Here is an 18,947-nt window from a genome sequence, read left to right on the forward strand (position 1 = left end):
TGTGAAAATATGAGAGAAATTAAGATGTAGAAATTACCAGTTAGATATTCAAAGCAAATGACTACATTGTGAATTTTCTATTAAATTACAAAGAAAAATAATTTATCAGTTTATCTTTATGGCTACCTAAATCTTTCAATCTACTTTGTGTGTATATATGTATATATACAGATATATAAATGGTGATTATGTATGAGCTTGAGTAATTTATGACACATTAGATTTGTATCATCTAATATGAAATATCATAATATTAAATGTGCAAAAAGCCACAGCTAGATTGATTTTATAATAATTCTTCCAACTTCACAGAATATTTAGTTGTAATTCAATCTTTGGATTTTTGATTTCAAAAAAACCCCATAATATTTAGTTTTCTAGTGTGTAAAAAATATGTTCCAATAATAAGCAGTACAGGTCCCATGATTAATAGCAGTTAAAAAAACTACTTTTAAATCTAACTTAAATATACTATTTTTATATTGTTAAAAATTAAATTAAGGAAATGTCCTAAATTATATTAAAATATATTAGAACTCTACCCCACTATGGAGGAGCTCCTGTTCTCTTTTGAATATGTATTTTCTCTTTTTTTACTCTCATTCTGTCGTAAGTAAATTTCTATCAAAAACTATATGAGGAGGCCAGAGAGATAGTATAGCAAGCAGGTTTCTTATTTGGCATGTAATCTACCAAAGTTTTATCCCCGACATCACATACAGTCCCCCAAGCACTATCAGGAGTGATCCAAGGGCTCAGAATCAAGAATAAGCTCTGAGCACCACAGGGGTGGCTCCCCAAACAAAATAATAATAATAATAATAATAATAATAATAATAATAATAATAACAACAACAACGTTTGTGATTAAATAGAATGGCAATGTTACATAAAAGAATTTTAAAACCTTAGTTATGGGTTGATATGTATGAAAATGGCATCTACATAGGTCAAAATTCTTCACAAGAATTGCACACTTGATTAAATCTAAGTTAGTAATTTGGACTTATTCTTTTAGATTTGACATCTTACTTTTGATATCTTACTTCTATTCGCAAAAGTACAGAACAGTAGGGTCCGGAGAGATAGCACAGCAGTGTTTGCCCTGCAAGCAGCCTATCTAGGACCAAAGGTGGTTGGTTCGAATCCCAGTGTCCCATATAGTCCCCTGTGCCTGCCAGGAGCTATTTCTGAGCAGACAGCCAGGAGTAACCCCTGAGCAATGCCGGGTGTGGTCCAAAAACCAAAAAAAAAAAAAGTACAGAACAGTAGATGTTCCCCTCCACTTTTGAGTATCTCAGACCAAAAACAAATAATGTGTTAGAAAAGTTCCTATGGTTTATACCCTGTTGCAAGTAAAATACCCAGAATACCAGCATAGACATATGAATAGACACTTTCAAAAAAAGAATCACAACATTTCCATCCAGTTGTCTGAAAGAAGAGCAGTCATTTCCTTTTCTTTTGGTTTGTAATATTTCAGAAATCACATCATTTGGTATTTTCCAAATGCACCTCATTTGTCAACCATCTTATTAGGCATAGTTTTCATAAGCCTATAATCCATTCAATAGCTAAGCCAAGTATGAAGATCAATCCTTAAGCCAAGGAGATAAGGCCTTAGGCCAGCTGAAATGTTACACAAGAGATGTATTATTTGTCAAATATACATTAAAGTAAAATTAGCATGGGATGATCTCAGGAAAGCAATGCATATTTTTGATCAGACACTTAAAGGAGGAAATGTATGGTAAATTGACAAATTCACATTGCCAATGTTATGAAAAAAAGATGTGGCAAAAGAAATTAAGATGCATTTTTCTTTTAAATCTTTGATAGGGGGCTGTTTCCAGTGAGCTGTTTAACTAGTTATGTGTTTAATCTAAATAATTAACTGCTAGCGATTTGAAAGCCCAACTTGAGAGGGAAGTACTCACTTTCAGAATGCATAATAGAAGTTGGAAATTTGCACCTGGATATTTTGTCCTTTTGGTTAGTAGGTCTCTGTTATTAGAGTAGTAGTTGCAAACACATACATGGTTTGCCAGTAACAACTCACAATTTGTGCATAGTTGAGTCTTCGAAACTGAGCAAATTTGCTCTCAATTTCCCGCAAGCGCTTGCTGAGCTGAATCTGAGTTGGCTCCACTGCCATTGCGGCCCCATCCTTAGACAAGCCCTCAGCTTGCCTATGTACTGCATTCAGCTCCTCTTTCTTCTTCTGCAATTCACGGTCAATTTCCTATTGAGCAAAATCAATACAGGGCCCAGGGCAGTTAGCTTACTACATCAACCAACCTACAAGCAGCACACACTTCTCCCAGAAAGGCTATAGGTGTTATTCTATTGTCAATTTTCTTAATTTACATAGACAGAAGCCAGAGTTGGCTTCTTCACCCAAGCATCCAAATAGGATTCCAATTATCCCTTGAATGCTCAGTTTTAGTTATCGTAATTGAGAAAAATTTTGAACTGATCTAACACTTTCTTCTCAACTCCTCGACTGTTTGGGGTTGGGTTCACCCAAATTGGAAGAATTACTCCTTAATAATGAGGAACCATCCATCTGGATTCTAATTTTGGGGGTAAGTGAAGAAGCTGTTTCTCTTGTAAAGTCTTGAGGAACTCAACAGAGAATGAAGCAAAAGAAAGAGTGAAAAATAAGAAAAAGACATCTTCAGACAATATGCAAATAAATCTATAGTGATTAGACAAGGGTGTGTGAAGATGTTCTAATGAAATGAATGGGCTAACATGAGAAATGATTCATCCATATATCGAAAAGTCATTTGCTCATCTGGAACAAAATACACAAAGTCAATTACAATTCAACCGGTAAAAGACATGACATTGCTTAATTCATTTTACGTCATCTAAAAAAGAAAACATTTTATTCATTTAACATTCTGTCAATCAAAGTACACTTAATACATTTACTTAAACAAAACACAATACAAGAAAATGCATCAAATAAGGACATTAATCGAGGAAACAATAGCATCATTTGAAATAGGACTCACACGGGTTAAGGTAAAAAATTAAATTGCAGTAGTGAAATCTAGTATTGACATTTGGAAGCAATATTACCTTTATTTTCCTTTCATCTCTGGGTTCAGGCAGACTGGCTAATTTTTTTTCAATGTCATCCAAGCATTTCAGAAGATCATCAGCCTGCCTCTTGTACTGATACCACTGATGAGAAATTTCTAGAGCCTTTTTTCTTCTTTGAGACCTCAAATCCTGTTCATATGCAGATATTATTAAAATATCAATATTTATATAGATAGTACACTTAGGGTTGTAGTTATTTAAAGTAATATATTATACATCATCTTGTACAAATTCAGTTAAGTACACATTTAAAAGCTGGATATAAAAGATAATTAAATTATGAATTTATGTACATGAACGTAAGATCAAGCACTCTGAGCCTAATTCAAGTACTTTCTCTAGCCATGTTGAAATATGAATGAAAATGTGCCACAGTTCACTGGCTCATAATGAATTGTCCTTGGGAAATATATATTTAACTAGATACTTAGGCAAATTTTGTAAGTTTATATATAAGTTGCCAATAGGTATTGTTTTAAACTTATCATGATCTGAGGTACTTCCAACAAAATTTTGAATTTTTAGGCATGGGATAACAATCATGGCTTTGGAGATCCTGTAAAAATTAGTTTAGAGGCAATAATTTAAAATTAAAATTATAAGGCCATCTTAAATAGGAAAATAACAGTTTTTTGTTTATTGTAGCTTAACACATAGAGTTGAAATATAATTATTGTATAACAGTGAATGTATAAAATGAACAAAAATGTTGTATAGGTACATTTCTATTCATTAAGGCTTACAAGATGAACACTGTCTTATTACAGCAAAACAATTTAAGGTGCAAAATAAAAGGAAAATGCTTAGTTTTTCAACAAACATATAAGGAAAATAAGGTTGACTTACTTATCAAGTCAACAAAATTAATCCTCTTCCTTGTTACAAGCAATCTCAATGTCTTCCCTGATCAACAGAATTTGTTGAAATGCCATTTTATGATATACCAAAAAGAGATGAGGACTCAGAATAAAATTTTTATTTCCTCAGAATGATAGCAATTAGGGCTGTGTGTACATATTTGACAAGAGAAAAAGTAAATAATATCAAAGAATTATTGTGATGTTGATTTGACCTTTGTAAAGTTCCATAACAACAGCAATTTGAGATAGTTGGCAGGTCAACTTAATTACTGAATTTAAGAGGTGTGGGTTGATGAAGTACAGGAAGTTTTCATTCATTACTTTAGCATATTTTTTTGCAAGAACGATCTGAACTTCGTTCTTCACCTCGCTCAGAATTATGGGTGTGAAATTGAGTGTGCTGTTTTTATTTGAAATACTTTCATTGACTTTCTACACATCCTATGAATGTAGGAGCCAGGTAGAATGCTGCATTTTACAAATGTATAGAGCTGTAGCCATGGGAATTAGTGCTAAGCCATGAGTTATTTGTGACACCACTCATTTCTCTACCAAAGGAAATAATTTGTGGTCATAAACTATATTAAGTCCCTTTATTTCTGAAGCCTGTAGTACTGGGTGATGTGGAACAATTTTGTGGCATTATATAGATTTCTTTACAGATATGCCAGATAACCATTAAACACAGCTGTTCAGTAGGACACATATCATCATATGACCAGTGTAGATGCTTCTGAATGCTCAGTCACAGCTGGAATCGTGTGAATTACACAGCTTTCTGATTTTCTGAGCACATTATGGCTTGCTCCTGAAAGTCCCTCAAGGAAGAGGACTTTTCTATTTACTATATTTATCAGCAGTTACCTTCAGAACACCTGCTGGCCAATTAGACTTTCCTTGTGGATTCCTTGCAGGCACAATATTGTGTAATTGCATTCTCAGCAGTGTTTATTTGGTTGTCTGACTATATAGGAAAAAGGTTTTATACTCTTATTTGCATACGGAACACAGAACCTACCCACCTACTAGGTGGATTAACCTTGATAGCTACCAAAGGTCTAAAAGAGTGATTTACAATGAAAAGCTCTGCAATTAACAGTACTGGAAAGTCAGCCATGCATGCAAATTGTAATTATTGCAAATTATTGCAAGGCACACACACAGAAAGTGTTATTTCACCGACCCTTCATATGTCCAGTCTCATCTTTAAAAACACCTAGATATGATTACAGTAAAATCAGTATTATTTCCTTCCTGCAAAACTCCCAGTGACTTGGAATGAAGTTTTATCCTACACAACATGAGAGAAAACCAGTTCTTCAAGAGAATCACAATTATTTTAAGAATTACAAATAGAGATGACTCTTGCAGATTATTATTAAATTGCAAAGAGTGACTTACTTTAAGGTGAAACGAAGTAAACTGAAAATAAGTAGAATTTCCATCCTGAATAAACAAATATTGTTACCAAAAATACTGGAGCTCTAAATAAAAATTAGTAAAGGGAAAAGAGAGTCTAAAAAAACAGATTGGTTATTCTGAAAGTTAAGGAGGCTTTTCAAAACATCTAAAAAGAGCATAAAAATAAACATTATAAAATTACATGCATAAACACCTCAAGTGATCAATTGTGTTGTTTAATTTGCATGCAAATACCAATTACCTAACAAAACTCTAGCCTCCCCTTTTAGCAATGTGTCTTTAAAAATCCAAGGCACCACTCCAAAACGTTAAAGAAAGCATACCCATTAAACATGAAAAAACCCTGCATTTCTGGTGACCAATATTCTTAAGCAGATTTATTTACACACAATATACTTTACCCTACATATAAAAATATCACAGGCAAGGTATATTATAATTTTAGCTCTAATACCTTGAGAGCATTATGTTTTGTCTGTAACAGCTGCTGTTTTATCTTTATTTCCTCTCGCTTTCTCTCATCTGTGATTCTTTGTTGTAAGTTGTCTCCTCTTTGCAACAATTCTTTTACAGTACCCTCATTGTCTTCGCTCTGATTAAAAACAACAAGTACAGGCTTCATTTTGGTGTCTAAAGAGCTGGACATCATTAACAGAGATAATAACACAGGTTATTTAAACACACAGAGAAATCCAATTTAAAACATTTGGGGAATGTTTTGCTAAAGCACTGTGCTTACAGTATTTTTTCTATATTGTAAATCAAAAGAAATTTTCTGCCATCTAGTTCAGAAGGACACATTTGACTGGCGCGCATGTAGGAATAGGGACTATAAGGAACTTCATAATTCAGACCAGCCATGAATAACTGTGGAGGCTTACTTTCTTTTTGATTAAATAGTAAATTTAATAGAAAGAAAAAAGTTTGGATAGCCAAACTTGATGCTTATTTATATTAACTAATCTGTATAGGAATACAGTAGTACAAATATGAATATGTGATGTCAAACAAATATTCCATTTTAATATACTTAAATACACTTAAATAAAGGTATTGTTTCTAATGTACATTAATCTCTATTGAATTTTTCTGTTTGAGAACTATATGCCTAGTCTTAGGGCATTACTGGAGAATGTTAAAAATGTTTATGCAAAATGTTTATGCATTGTGTTGTCAAATATTGTAAATTATAATTTATTCACATTATTTATAAACACCACTGAGGGTATATAAACTACAGATTAGGAAAACCTTAAAAATTTTGCCAAGAACCTTATTTTTTTAATGCTAAGAGTTTTATTTGGAGATAAAATTATTTGAGTATATGATCTAATAAAACAGTATTTTTGAACATGTGATCTCCCCACCTAGGGTTTCCTTTCTACATAGAAAAAAATTCCTATTGCAGAGTTTCATCTATTGTGATGCCTAAGATACAAAGAGGAGCTAAGAGAAACAAATATTAGACTTTCCAAAGTGGGGCTTGGGATGTAGCTCAGTGTTAGAGCATCTCAACATTTAAGAAACCCCAGATTTGATCCCCAGCAAACACACACACAAACACACAAAGAGACTTGCATTGACCGATGACATCCATTATTGCTTACTTCAAATGTAAAATGGATTTCCATTTCAACATACATCTAAGAAACTAGTTGATTTTTAAGAGTAAAAATTTTATCTTAGATTTGTTGATTTCTAGTCTAATAAAAGATATAACACAGACATAAACGTTTATAGTCTGTGAAAATATAAAAATGCCCTTCATTGTCGACAGCGTTACCGATTGTTGAGGACAAAATATACGGAAGCCAACCAAAAACTTTGTGCCTTTCCCTATACTATATGATAGCCTTAGGGCCAAGTTGGTTTTCAGCTTGAGAGAATAGCAGCACTCTTTTCCATGTCGGTGCCTCGCATCTTGAATGTGAAGTAGTATTAGCTGTACCTAGAATAATGCATAGTATCTTCTTGTCTTTCCTTCCATGAGAAGAACTGCCAAAGTCACTAAACCTGGCGTCTCAAACTCACGGCCCGTTTGCAGCCCTCCATACAACATTTTGTGGCCCTGCCCTAGAGGAATCTTTTTTGTTTTGTTTTGTTTTAGTTGTTTGGGTCACACCCCCCAATGTTCAAGGCTTACTACTCAACACTGCACTCAAGGATCACCGGACTTTGCCTCCTGAGGCCCCAGGGAGACTGGTGCAGGCTTCTCCAGGAGGTCAGAATTGATACCAGTGGGAACTAAGATTGGTGGAAATAGTACTATGGCTTCAATAACCTATAATCTAGCATTTAAATATTTCTCTTTGATGTCTTTACAAGCACTGCTTGAGAAAATCCTTAGTATGTATCCATATCTGAGAAATCCCTAGCAAGATTAATAAATTGCAAGGTGAAGACAGCCAAGGAGGTGATGGCCGTGGGAGAGGGGGGAAAAACTGAGACAAGGAGGAGGAAGGAGGGGAGAAATCAGTGAAATGTGTTGCAGAAATGCAGGCTGTGATGCTGAAATATTCAAGCCAAAGAAAATTTTAAAATACATTATGAAATGAATCAGGGTTGAAGGAGAATAGCCCCCGGAGTTAATGCTCTTTACTTCTGAGAAATAAGCAACACCGTATTTATACATAATTTCAACAAAACCTGTCCTATTTTCTCAAAGTTCTAGTACAAGGTATTTGTAGTAAACTTTTAGAAACAGTGTTTACATTGTGCATATTTGCACCACTCCAAAATAAACACCCTATTACCATAAACATGATGTATGCAGTGTATCAGCCAACTACATGAGCTAAATTTATTTAGTTTCAAATTTGCTTTCTGTTTTGAATTTTTTTCTTCTATTATATTTTGCTCTTTGGGCCCGAAAATACAAGTCAATTGCTGAGCTGTCTTGCCTGTCTTAGAAAACACTTCTATATGATCCTACCATATTAATTTGGTATTCATAGGAAAAGCTCAACAAGAATACTTTGCATTTGTAATAAATCATTAAAATCACAGAATGTGTTAGGTATGCACTGAAAGTTTAGTTGGAAACTTGAGTTATCTTATTTATTTTTTCCAAATATTTATTCATTTTCACTCCTTGTTCATTCACACTTTTATCACAACCAATTTACCATATCTTTATTGAAGTCTTCCTCTTTCAGATTCACCCCCTGCTGAATTTCAGCCTCCAGTGGTTCAAGCAATTTTTGTATATCTGAGTTAAACTGCTCCAATTCCTTCAAAGGAATGGAGGCCTAAAAAAAAAGATAGTGCTAATTTAAATCAAAATTACTTTTTATTAGAAACATAAACCAAAAAATACATTGAACAAGCCTCCTGTTGCTAAAGTAATGACATGCATTATGCTTCCATATTATATTTATGAATGCTTTAAAATACAACTGGGAAACTACCTGAGAATGCAAATACAGAGAAATGTTAACATCTGCAGAGCCAAACATACATGCAAGATACTGCAATTCATCCTTCTGCTCTTTCAACAAAAGTCCATTTCCATATATTTGACAGGACTAATTGTCAATATTCAAAAGCTCAATTTGATTTTACATCTTCTGATAGAAATACTACTGAATAAATATCTTATCAGAAATGGTCTCATCTATCACAGAACTTTGGAATGAAATGCATGATTGCCTCTTTATTCTACAAAAAAAAGCTACAGAGAAATTGGCTCTAATATTTTAAATGACATTTTTTTCCTGATAAAATGACTGGCATACTCTCACAGTACATACAATGCCATTCACTTGCCTTAGGCGTGCTTCATTTGTTAGCACAAAACATTTAAATAAATGGCCCCAGACTCCAGAAATTTGCACATAAATTTCATATGCTTGCTAACTTTACAAACATCACAGCTTTTTTTAGTTTTGAAACTGATATTGACCATACTCTGATAAAACTAAAACATTTGGATAGATGAAGAAACTACTCGCAGAACGATGAATTGAAATGTTAAAAATCAATATATATCCAAAAGAGCAGACAAGACTGAATTAAATTTCAAAGAATTAATACAATTTTATTATGTTGTTTGCTTTGTATTCAATTTCTTTAAAACACATTAAATACCTGATATCTTCTGAAAAGTAGTATTTAACATAAACAGATTTTACAAAATTCCATACTTTGTACTTGAAAAAAAAAAGATTAAGTAATAATCTCCTGGGTTTTATGTGCTGATAAATAGGTTCATGTTTTAGGACCTTGATTCTCCCCTCCCATCATATTGCAGTCAAAAGCTTACTCTTTCTTTATTAAAGAAGATATTCGTAGAGGGTTATAACATTTTAGAGAAAAATCCAAATATCTAGCCTTTACGAGTAGAGAAGTGAATAATCAAATGAATAATCAAATCTAATTTATGAAGTTATGACTCTCAGGTGCAATAGGAACAGGCTCTTTTCTTTTAGGGATTTATACACATGCCAGAATGGATATATGGCTTTTAATAAGTTACTTCTTTTCTATAATAGTTTGTAAATTCCAGTTATATATGTAACTTGAGATATTACATGTTAAAGAACCAGTATAAAGTGTGGTGTTCAAAATGTTTAAGACATTTATTAACTGTTAAAAATACCTCTATTCTCAAAATAAAGAAATTAATATGTAAAAGTAAAAAGATTATTGGTGGAAGGATGTGGACACTGGTGAAGGGATTGTTATTAGAACCATGAATGGCTGAAACTAAATCATAAATAAATTTGTAATTTTATAATTCATGGATATTCAATAAAAAAGAAAGACTGAAAAAATTCACATACTTAATAGAAGATGACATTCTTGGAATGTTATTCATATTTGCTAATATTTAGTATGTATAATCAAAACTTTCTGTACTGTCAGTATATAATTATAAATGCTATGTTAGGTGTTTGAGGGTCATGGCCTGTTGTGATTAACACAGATAGTATGTGAATAACATGTACTACTTGATGTCAAAATAATGTGAAATCATTTTCATGCAGATATATCAGTTTTAATTCAACATTTCTTGCTTCTCTCATTCATCTACTCTATAGATTCAAACTTAATAATTTCAAAGACTCATTAACTTGGAACTCCATAGCACTTCCTTGTATACCTTACCAATAAACTGTATTATATTTAAAATTGAAATAAAATCTCAATAATACCACCCATATATTCATCTTAATTATGACCTCATCGGTATTTCCATTCTGACTCTAAGGAGCCAACCAGTTCCTCACCCAAAGTTAAACTTATTCAGAAATGAGCTTTCTTCTGAAGAGCTTGAAACAAGTTCCATATTACCATTAAGAGAAGACTACCTTCTCAGTTATTGAGGGTTATACACAAGTCATTATTTTTCAACAACTCCTACCACTGTCTAAATAAGTTTCATGAGTTGCCAATTAATTCAACATGATCCACTTGATTTATATTCCCAGAGAAATCTCTCTGAGTCTTCACACAGCAGCTCAAGTAATAGTCTACTCATAGAGTAAAAAAAGTCTTTCCGTAGAGTCAGTTTTATCCAGTGTACTGAGATCAAATGGCTATGTTCTTAAATAATAACTTTCATTGTACCACTTCACTTCTCAAAATTATAAGCAGAAGGGGCTGGAGAGATAGCACAGAGATAGAGCGTTTGCCTTACACACAGCCAATCCAAGATGGATGGTGGTTTGAATCCCTTCGTCCCATATGATCCCCATGCCTGCCAGGAGATATTTCTGAGTGCCGAACCTGGAGTAACCCCTGAGCGCTGCCGAGTGTGACCCCCCCAGAAAAACCTACATACATAAGCAGAAGAAAATAAGCTCCAGCATGGTTGTCAAGGCTTCTTAAGCATGTGTTTTAAAAGCACATTTCTTGCCTTTTCTCCAACTTCAAGGCTCCTATTATCTATCTGCCTTTCCTCCAGATATACTGATAAGTTAATCACAATCTAACTCTTTAGAAAGCTCTTGAGTACACACCAGAATGATAGTTCAAATGTTTGAGCACAGGCCCAGCATCATCAGGCCCTGGTCTAGATTTCAAGAATTGCTAAATTATTTTAAAAAAGAATGGGTTAAATCTTCTGACAAAAGCCTCGTCTGGATAAGTATGACAGGCTGAATCTCAGCTGCATCATTTCCTAGCAGACCAAATTGCATTTGATCCATTCTATTTGAAGCTCAGTTTCTTGTATGTAACAAAGAGATATGAAAACTAATGTGCAAGCTACTATGAACATCCATGTCATAATAGTTTTGATATATAGTGAATGATGTTTACTGCTGTTTCTCTGAATCCTAAGTGTCTTCTTGAGAAATACTACATACTTAGCAGGGATTAACTCACATTGTTTCAACACATAGTTATGTCCAAGTACTGAAACAGCTTAAGAACATCCTTTTGGAACATATGGTTTTGGAAAGAAAAAATCATTGTTCATTGATGTATTATTTTGATTTTACCATAGTAATTGACAAAATCATGAAATTGTAAAAGAGAACACAGAGACACTGAGGTGCTTGCTTGAGAAGGATTTAGCATTCTGCTTAATAATTTGTGTCAATGGGGAGAGTGGTCTCAAGGAGAGTGCCAAGGGGATTTGAGCCTATTCTTTTCTGCAAACCATTTTATCATCTATTATTCAAAGACATAAAAAGAGTGCAAAAGGGGCCGGAGCAGTAACGCTAGGGGTAAGGCGTCTGCCTTGCCCGTGCTAGTCTAGGATGGACCGTGGTTCGATCCCTCAGCATCCCATATGGTCCCTCAAGCCAGGAGCGATTTGTGAGCGTATAGCCAGAAATAACCCCTGAGCATCACCGGGTGTGGCCCCAAAACCGAAAAAAAAAGTGCAAAAATGGTAATCATTAATGCTATGAATATACCATGCAGATGAGTGAGGAATATGTCTTGCTCAATCTAGAGTCATCACTGGCATTCATGCTAAACTATTTCCTGGAAGCTATGGGAAAAATTACTAATAATCAAGTACCAGAGTAATCGTTTCAAGTAACTTGTGAAACATAAACATTTAAATTATGTGTATCTTTATCTGTGAAACTGAAAAGCAGTGCTGTGTGAAGACCTTAGGTGAGGCTGCAAAGAAATAGCTAGTCCAGCACTAGTAATGGCATAATACCATTTTTAACAAAAATAATATTATCAAAAATAAAATTTTATAAAATACTGTCTCAAAAATAATTATTTAACGATAATTAAAATTGAGTTTTAATTAATATTATATCAGGGTCCAGATAAGAATAATTCTGTATTTATTAAAAATATCATTAATTAGATTACAAATTTAAATTATTCTGTGTGGTTCCATAGAAAATAACTAGAGCAAGTAGACAGAAAATTTTTGGTGCCTGAATTTTCCTTCAAAGTAGGGAAAACTGATGAATGTTGAAAATGTTTTTCCCCATTTTAAGAGCACTAATTTTAAAGTAATGAGGTTCTAGTTGCTAAAAGCTTGCAGGATGCTGATATATTAGAATATATTTTAAATAAATTGGATACATTTACATATACTTCCTATGAATATTTAGATATTTTATCAGTGTAAATGCTTTCTTCTGAATACAAATGGTTTTCTTTAAAGTTGCTTAGAGAGATATATAAACCAGGTATATGTGGATAAACATATATAATGTAAATTTTTCTACTGCAATATTAAAAGTAAAACTTGTGGAACAAATTATTTTATTTAGCCAATATGTCTGATATGTTATCAATGTAATCTCACAATCAAAATAAAATAATTGATAATGACCTTTATTATATTAAGACTCTAAAGCCCACTGTGCATGATATACTTTCAAGACATATTAATTTGTAATAGCTGGGGATGAAGAGATAATAGGGCAGGAAGGACTCTTTGCCCTACATGAGGCCAATCTGAGTTCAACTCCCATTATACCATATGGTTCTCTGAGCCCACCGGGAGTAATTCCTAAGTGTAGAGCTAGCCTTAAGTTCTGAACAACATTGGGTGTGGCCCCAAAATAAATAAATAAAGTTAATTTGGAATAGTCTCACTTCAGATATTCAAGTCCTATGTGGCTGATGGCTATATTGTAATACAGTTCCCAGGGATAAGTATAATGATCAAATTAAAAAGAACCAATCATTGGCCATAATTAGTTTGCAACACACCAAAAATGTAATATCTTAGTAATAATTGTCAACTGCAGAATTTATCTTTGTTAAATTTTAGGGTATTTAAAAAACTCTGCTGTCTATCACACATACTTGCACTCATATTTTCTGAATTTCAAAAATCTGCCTAGGAAAAGGATAATTCATGAAAATAGGGTGAATATGTTTCATTAGATTTGACTAGATTTTATTTAGATTCAAGCCTTTGTAGTGTTTCAATATATTTAATATACGAATAATATGTTATTTGGTCCCCTCACTGATTTTAGTCCTAAAGAGATTATAATCTTGTTCCCTTGGTACATATTATAATACTAATTATTTTCCATTGAAAATGCCATTTCAACAGCAAATGCATTTATATAGATTAATACATTGGTTTAGATCATAAAATGAATTAAATTAATAAGTTATCAAATTAGTAACTAAAATAACCATAACTACTTAAATCATTCTTGTTCTATGACTGTCAGGGTGAGATCAATCCTGTTCTATTCATGTGACATATGTTCTTTGTTTAGACTGATATGAAGAGATGAGAAATTTGAACTTATTCCTTGTAAGTTTACCTGGTTCACCATTAGGACATAGATATCCTAATATAAAAAGCCGGTTTTATTTTTAAACCAATTAATATATTAAATATCATTCTTTGATCTTCACCATATTTTTAATTTAATATTTTTACATAAATTTAAGAGGCTCATACTCTACCCACTGAGCAAACTGGGCAACTTATTCTTACATAAATTTATAAAAGAAATGCATAGGAACAAGCATCCATAATTTAGGGCTGAAAAGATAGTTTAGCAAGTAAGAAACTTGCTAACTTGGACTCAATTCCTGGTACCCCATATGGTCCCTCATGCCCTACCAGGGGTGAACTCTGAGTAAAGAACCAAATGGAAGTCTTAAGTAAAGCTGGATGTGACCCCAAAATAAAAATTAAATAAAAAGAAATATGTATAATTTAATGAGGTAATCTTGAGTCAATAATGTTTAAAAAGTATAAAGCATGTAAAAGCTGCCTTGTGAGCCATAACTATGTTAAATTATTTAAGGGAATTAAAAGCTATAATACCTAGGGACTGTGATAGAGGCACAAATCGGGCACAATGAAAAAAATCGGTGAAGGATAATCTTACTTAATGTGACTATTTCTTCCTTTAACTTTGAAGAATTTATATGAACACAGAAGTATTAGAATCACAATTAAAGCACACAATGTTAGACAGTGTACACAATATAGGCCTAGAATACATAGAAAAGAATCAAACAAATATTATATGGCAGAATAATGTATAAACTGGGAATAAATTTGGCCCACATTATAATTTTACTTACCTTTTCAACTTAAGAGATTTTGGCATGACTGGGTAGTCATACAAAATGCAAATAAATAAAACACAGGGAAGTTTAATAGTCAAACAGATAAACGGACACAAAAGAAAGAAGAGACAGAGAAACTGAGAAAGACAACATTTCATTTTCCGTGATTTTTTAATGTTGTTTTAGATTGCTTAACAGCTCTTAATTGTGCTTTGCTGTAGATGGTAGGAATAATAAATTTTAAGGCTCAGTTAAAGTTTTAGCATTAAAGCTGACTTATAAAACAAGTTAACAAACATAGCATGCTGAATAAGCAAAATCAATTACAAATTGATTCATTATTAATTTGAGGCATTCAAAGTTATGCAGATACATTTGATCATTTAAACTGTAAGATATTTGATTAAATATTACTTTCAACATGCACAGTTACACTAACATGATATTGACTGTGTTTACACAGACAGCAAAGTAAACATTTGTTAATATGGACTATGTATTCTCAATAATCACGATAAATGGCCACTACATTCAAATGACACTAAAATCCAAATGGAAAATAAATAATCCAAGGGCTACAGATTGGTTTAAGATAGCTTCACATCAGTCTCCTGTTTCCATACTGCAAGTTTGAAAATTTATTTATAATTACAATGTAAAGATAAGAAAATGAAATAAGGATACTTCACGAAAACCAAAAATGAATAACGTTTCAAGGACCATTAACATCCTATAATACAGAAAAGGACAAAGTGTTGATATGATATAAAGACGTATTTCAAATTAAAATATCTGCAGGGGAAAAATTACAAAGAGAAATAGCATACTGAAATGCTTGATAAAGATAATCAGATAAAGTGTCATAGATTTATTAATTTACGTATTGTAAAGTCATAAAAGCAAACTCCAAGGAACAGAGAAATAATTTTCAGTAAGACAAAACTTTAAAAATTGACTCAAAATAGAGACGATCATTAGTAACACTCTTCTTCATATTAGGTGAAGTACCGGTTTATTTTTAATCCATTCAAGATGCAAATGTGAAAATAGTGTTAACTTCCAAATTTTGTTAGAGGAATTAAAGGCAATGTCCTTAATTATTCTCATTGATTTTAAATTTCTATAGCGCCTCATAATAAAATTAGCTTTAAGAATTATATATTAAATATATTGACAATTTAAGATTTACTGGTGATTCAAAACCAGCTCTAGAACCAGGTCGAGGATTGTATCCTTGTGCTTAGAATATATATCAAGCTCATAATTATATCATTTTAGTAATAGGATGTGAAATTGGTGAGGAGAGGATTTAACTGGCAAATATCTGAGATTAAGTGAAAGCAAAATGCCGCACTTTGTATAACTTTTTTTCTTTTCTCCTTTCCTTTGTTTTTATCTCTTTATTGTTGTTATTTTGCTTGTAATGCAAATAAGTGTACAGATGTCACTGTGTTTTAAGTGAAATTGGACAAATTTATAGCAACACATAGCACAGCAATAAATATCTGACATAAATGGAAGCAATAAAGTCTACGCCTCAACATGTGGAAATGAACGCACCACTGAACTTGGAATTAAAAGTTTCAGAGCAGGCTGATACAAGACCTTGGATAACAAAACAGTGAGCTCACAGTACCCTAAAAGTAGCCGAAAATTTTAGCGCCAAACACTTAGGCATTCACATCACTCCAGTTGTCAGAGAATTTATTCTCTTACAATCAGGAAGTGACAAAGAGCTTTTGCCATTCAGAATATCATAATAAAATGATCAGTTTGTTCCATCAAATGTCTGCTCGCCAAACATGGCATCTATTTTTAAAACACTTGAAATGGTTTCAGAAGGGGTATTTTTCAAAATTAATGTTTCAATAGAATTAACCACATTAGATTTACCAAATTACAAATACAAAAAATGTCAATACAGAAATTTTGTTGGTTAGTTTCTTATTTATCAGAGAACTTATAAGTTGTATTGATACAGAGACTTGCTACTAATTATATTGAAGATTTTAGTGCAAGGTATATTTAATGTTCAAAATGGTGTAGGGTTACATCTAAATGTTGGATGTGTCTTTATTTATTTGCATTAATTCTAGTAAAGATCATTCATAATAATGCTAATGTTACCAATTAAAAGATCACATTCTCTTCTGTTATACAAAGTGCTAAATAAAACATTTTTTAAAAAGTGAACTACAAAGGCAGGAAAGATAAATATACTTGTACTGAGAGAGCTGATTATATAAAATTAGCTTTTAATCAAAATTGCAAAATCCTGTAAATCTTAATTTGACATCTTAAGTAATATTTATAAAAATCTTTATTTTCCTCTGAGGTTTAATAGAGCCCAAATATCCATGTAATCTAATGTTAAAGATCATACCACGTTAATCATACAAAAATAGCATTTACAATAGAGAAGTCAATCATATGAGTTTTTTTTTCTGATAAAGCTTACATTAAGTGGGAAACTCATTGGAAGTTTCAGAACTCCATTTAGATATCTTAAAGTCTTTGGTACAAAGAATGATAAACTTTGTGCATGCTAATTAGAAACAGATTTTATAATTTATTGTAACAGAGGACTATAAGTATTTGCACACATGATGCCAAACTGTGTGTTATGTTAGATTAGGGTTACAATGCCTACACACACACACAGAGTGAAACAGGGATTTTCATTGCAATTTAAAGACCTGCAAGAAAATTAAAGAATACATGGTATATATATATATATATATATATATATATATATATATATATATATATATATAGAGAGAGAGAGAGAGAGAGAGAGAGAGAGAGAGAAAGAGATACAACAGATGGAACATAAATCTTATGAAATACCTGAAGACAGTGAGAGAAAACGAATACATTTTTCCTTTGGTTAATACCAACTACAGGGTCAATAATTTAGTACTTCTGTCATGAGCAGAAGTGAAGCATATAGAAACATTTTGATGAGTACACAATATAGGCAAATTCATGAGAAATATAATATTTTATAACAAGTTAATCACCTAGATTAACTGGACATAGCTAGTACCAGTTTTTTGGAAGGTGATTCTGAGGTGGGGCATACCCAGCAGTGCTTAGAGCTTCTGTCCTCCAAATCAGGTATCATTCTTGGTGGGGCTTGGGAAACATATGTGGTACTGCAGTCTGAAAGGTCAGCTGTGTGTAAGGTAGATGCTGAAATCCCTGTACTATCTCTCAGGCCAGTTTTTTTTTTTGTTTTTTTTTTTGCTTTTTGGTGGTAGGAGGGGAGTACAGTGCTAAGACAAAACAAGATAGAGTCCTGGCAGTGCTTGGGTGAACTTATATGTTGCTAGGTAACAAAATCAGCATTGGCTAGATACCAGTAAATGCCTTAACTTTTGTACTATCACTCCAACCTTGTTTGACAAACATTTTTTAAATGAGAAATTTATCTCCCACATAAATTCATTCTTAAAATTTATGTGCAGAATTCTGTGTTGAACAGTATTGAAGCCCAAGTCACCTGAATTTACTATGATTGTCACTTTTGTGTAAAATGATTTCACTCTGGTCTAGTTCTCAATATCTCTTGACTGATGGTTCTTGAAGTGTGTTCGCAAGACCAACAGGATAATTGTCAAGGGGAAACTTGTTAGAGATGGAAATTCTTAGTCCTACTCAAGGGGTGAAGTTCATCTGCCTAAGCCATTTTCTTCAAGTTCACAATAGCTTGAGGATCAGAGCTGTAGACTTTCCCTTATATTTGTTTTGTTAAGGCATTCTCTGCTTTCTCATTTAGACAAGAGTTTCTCATCCTTTATCTTTGGCCCCATTATGACATCAAATCTTTTTTCTACCTCTACTATCCTACAAGTTTAGCCACTAATCTCATGCCATGCCCCACATTTATGAGATATTTTTCATCTAGGTTCATTAGGAATATCCTGGGAGCCCGAATAGGATCATGTAGCTCACAGTTGATAAACAGTGTATCTGGACTATTGAGATGGTGTCCAAATGGTTTTCTACTTTCTACCATTATCCATTTGAATTCTCTTTCCAATCCATTTGGTTAATATTTCAATAGTGTGTGGAGAAAATATCCCTTTT

At 32.7% G+C, this 18,947-nt stretch overlaps 1 protein-coding gene across 1 annotated transcript in view; it reads right to left on the minus strand.

Annotated features, from left to right (window-relative positions):
• DMD (dystrophin) overlaps positions 1-18,947 on the minus strand; it is a 2,686,579-nt gene that overhangs the window by 1,571,144 nt on the left and 1,096,488 nt on the right. Inside the window, exons 38-41 of the mRNA XM_049766737.1 lie at positions 8,519-8,641; positions 5,848-5,985; positions 3,088-3,240; positions 2,060-2,242 (exon numbers count right to left, since the gene is read on the minus strand). Of these exons, the coding sequence (XP_049622694.1) occupies positions 2,060-2,242; positions 3,088-3,240; positions 5,848-5,985; positions 8,519-8,641 (597 nt within the window). The remainder of the gene's footprint in view (positions 1-2,059; positions 2,243-3,087; positions 3,241-5,847; positions 5,986-8,518; positions 8,642-18,947) is intronic.

Source organism: Suncus etruscus, chromosome X (assembly GCF_024139225.1).
Source record: "Suncus etruscus isolate mSunEtr1 chromosome X, mSunEtr1.pri.cur, whole genome shotgun sequence".
Taxonomy (NCBI): Eukaryota; Metazoa; Chordata; class Mammalia; order Eulipotyphla; family Soricidae; genus Suncus; species Suncus etruscus.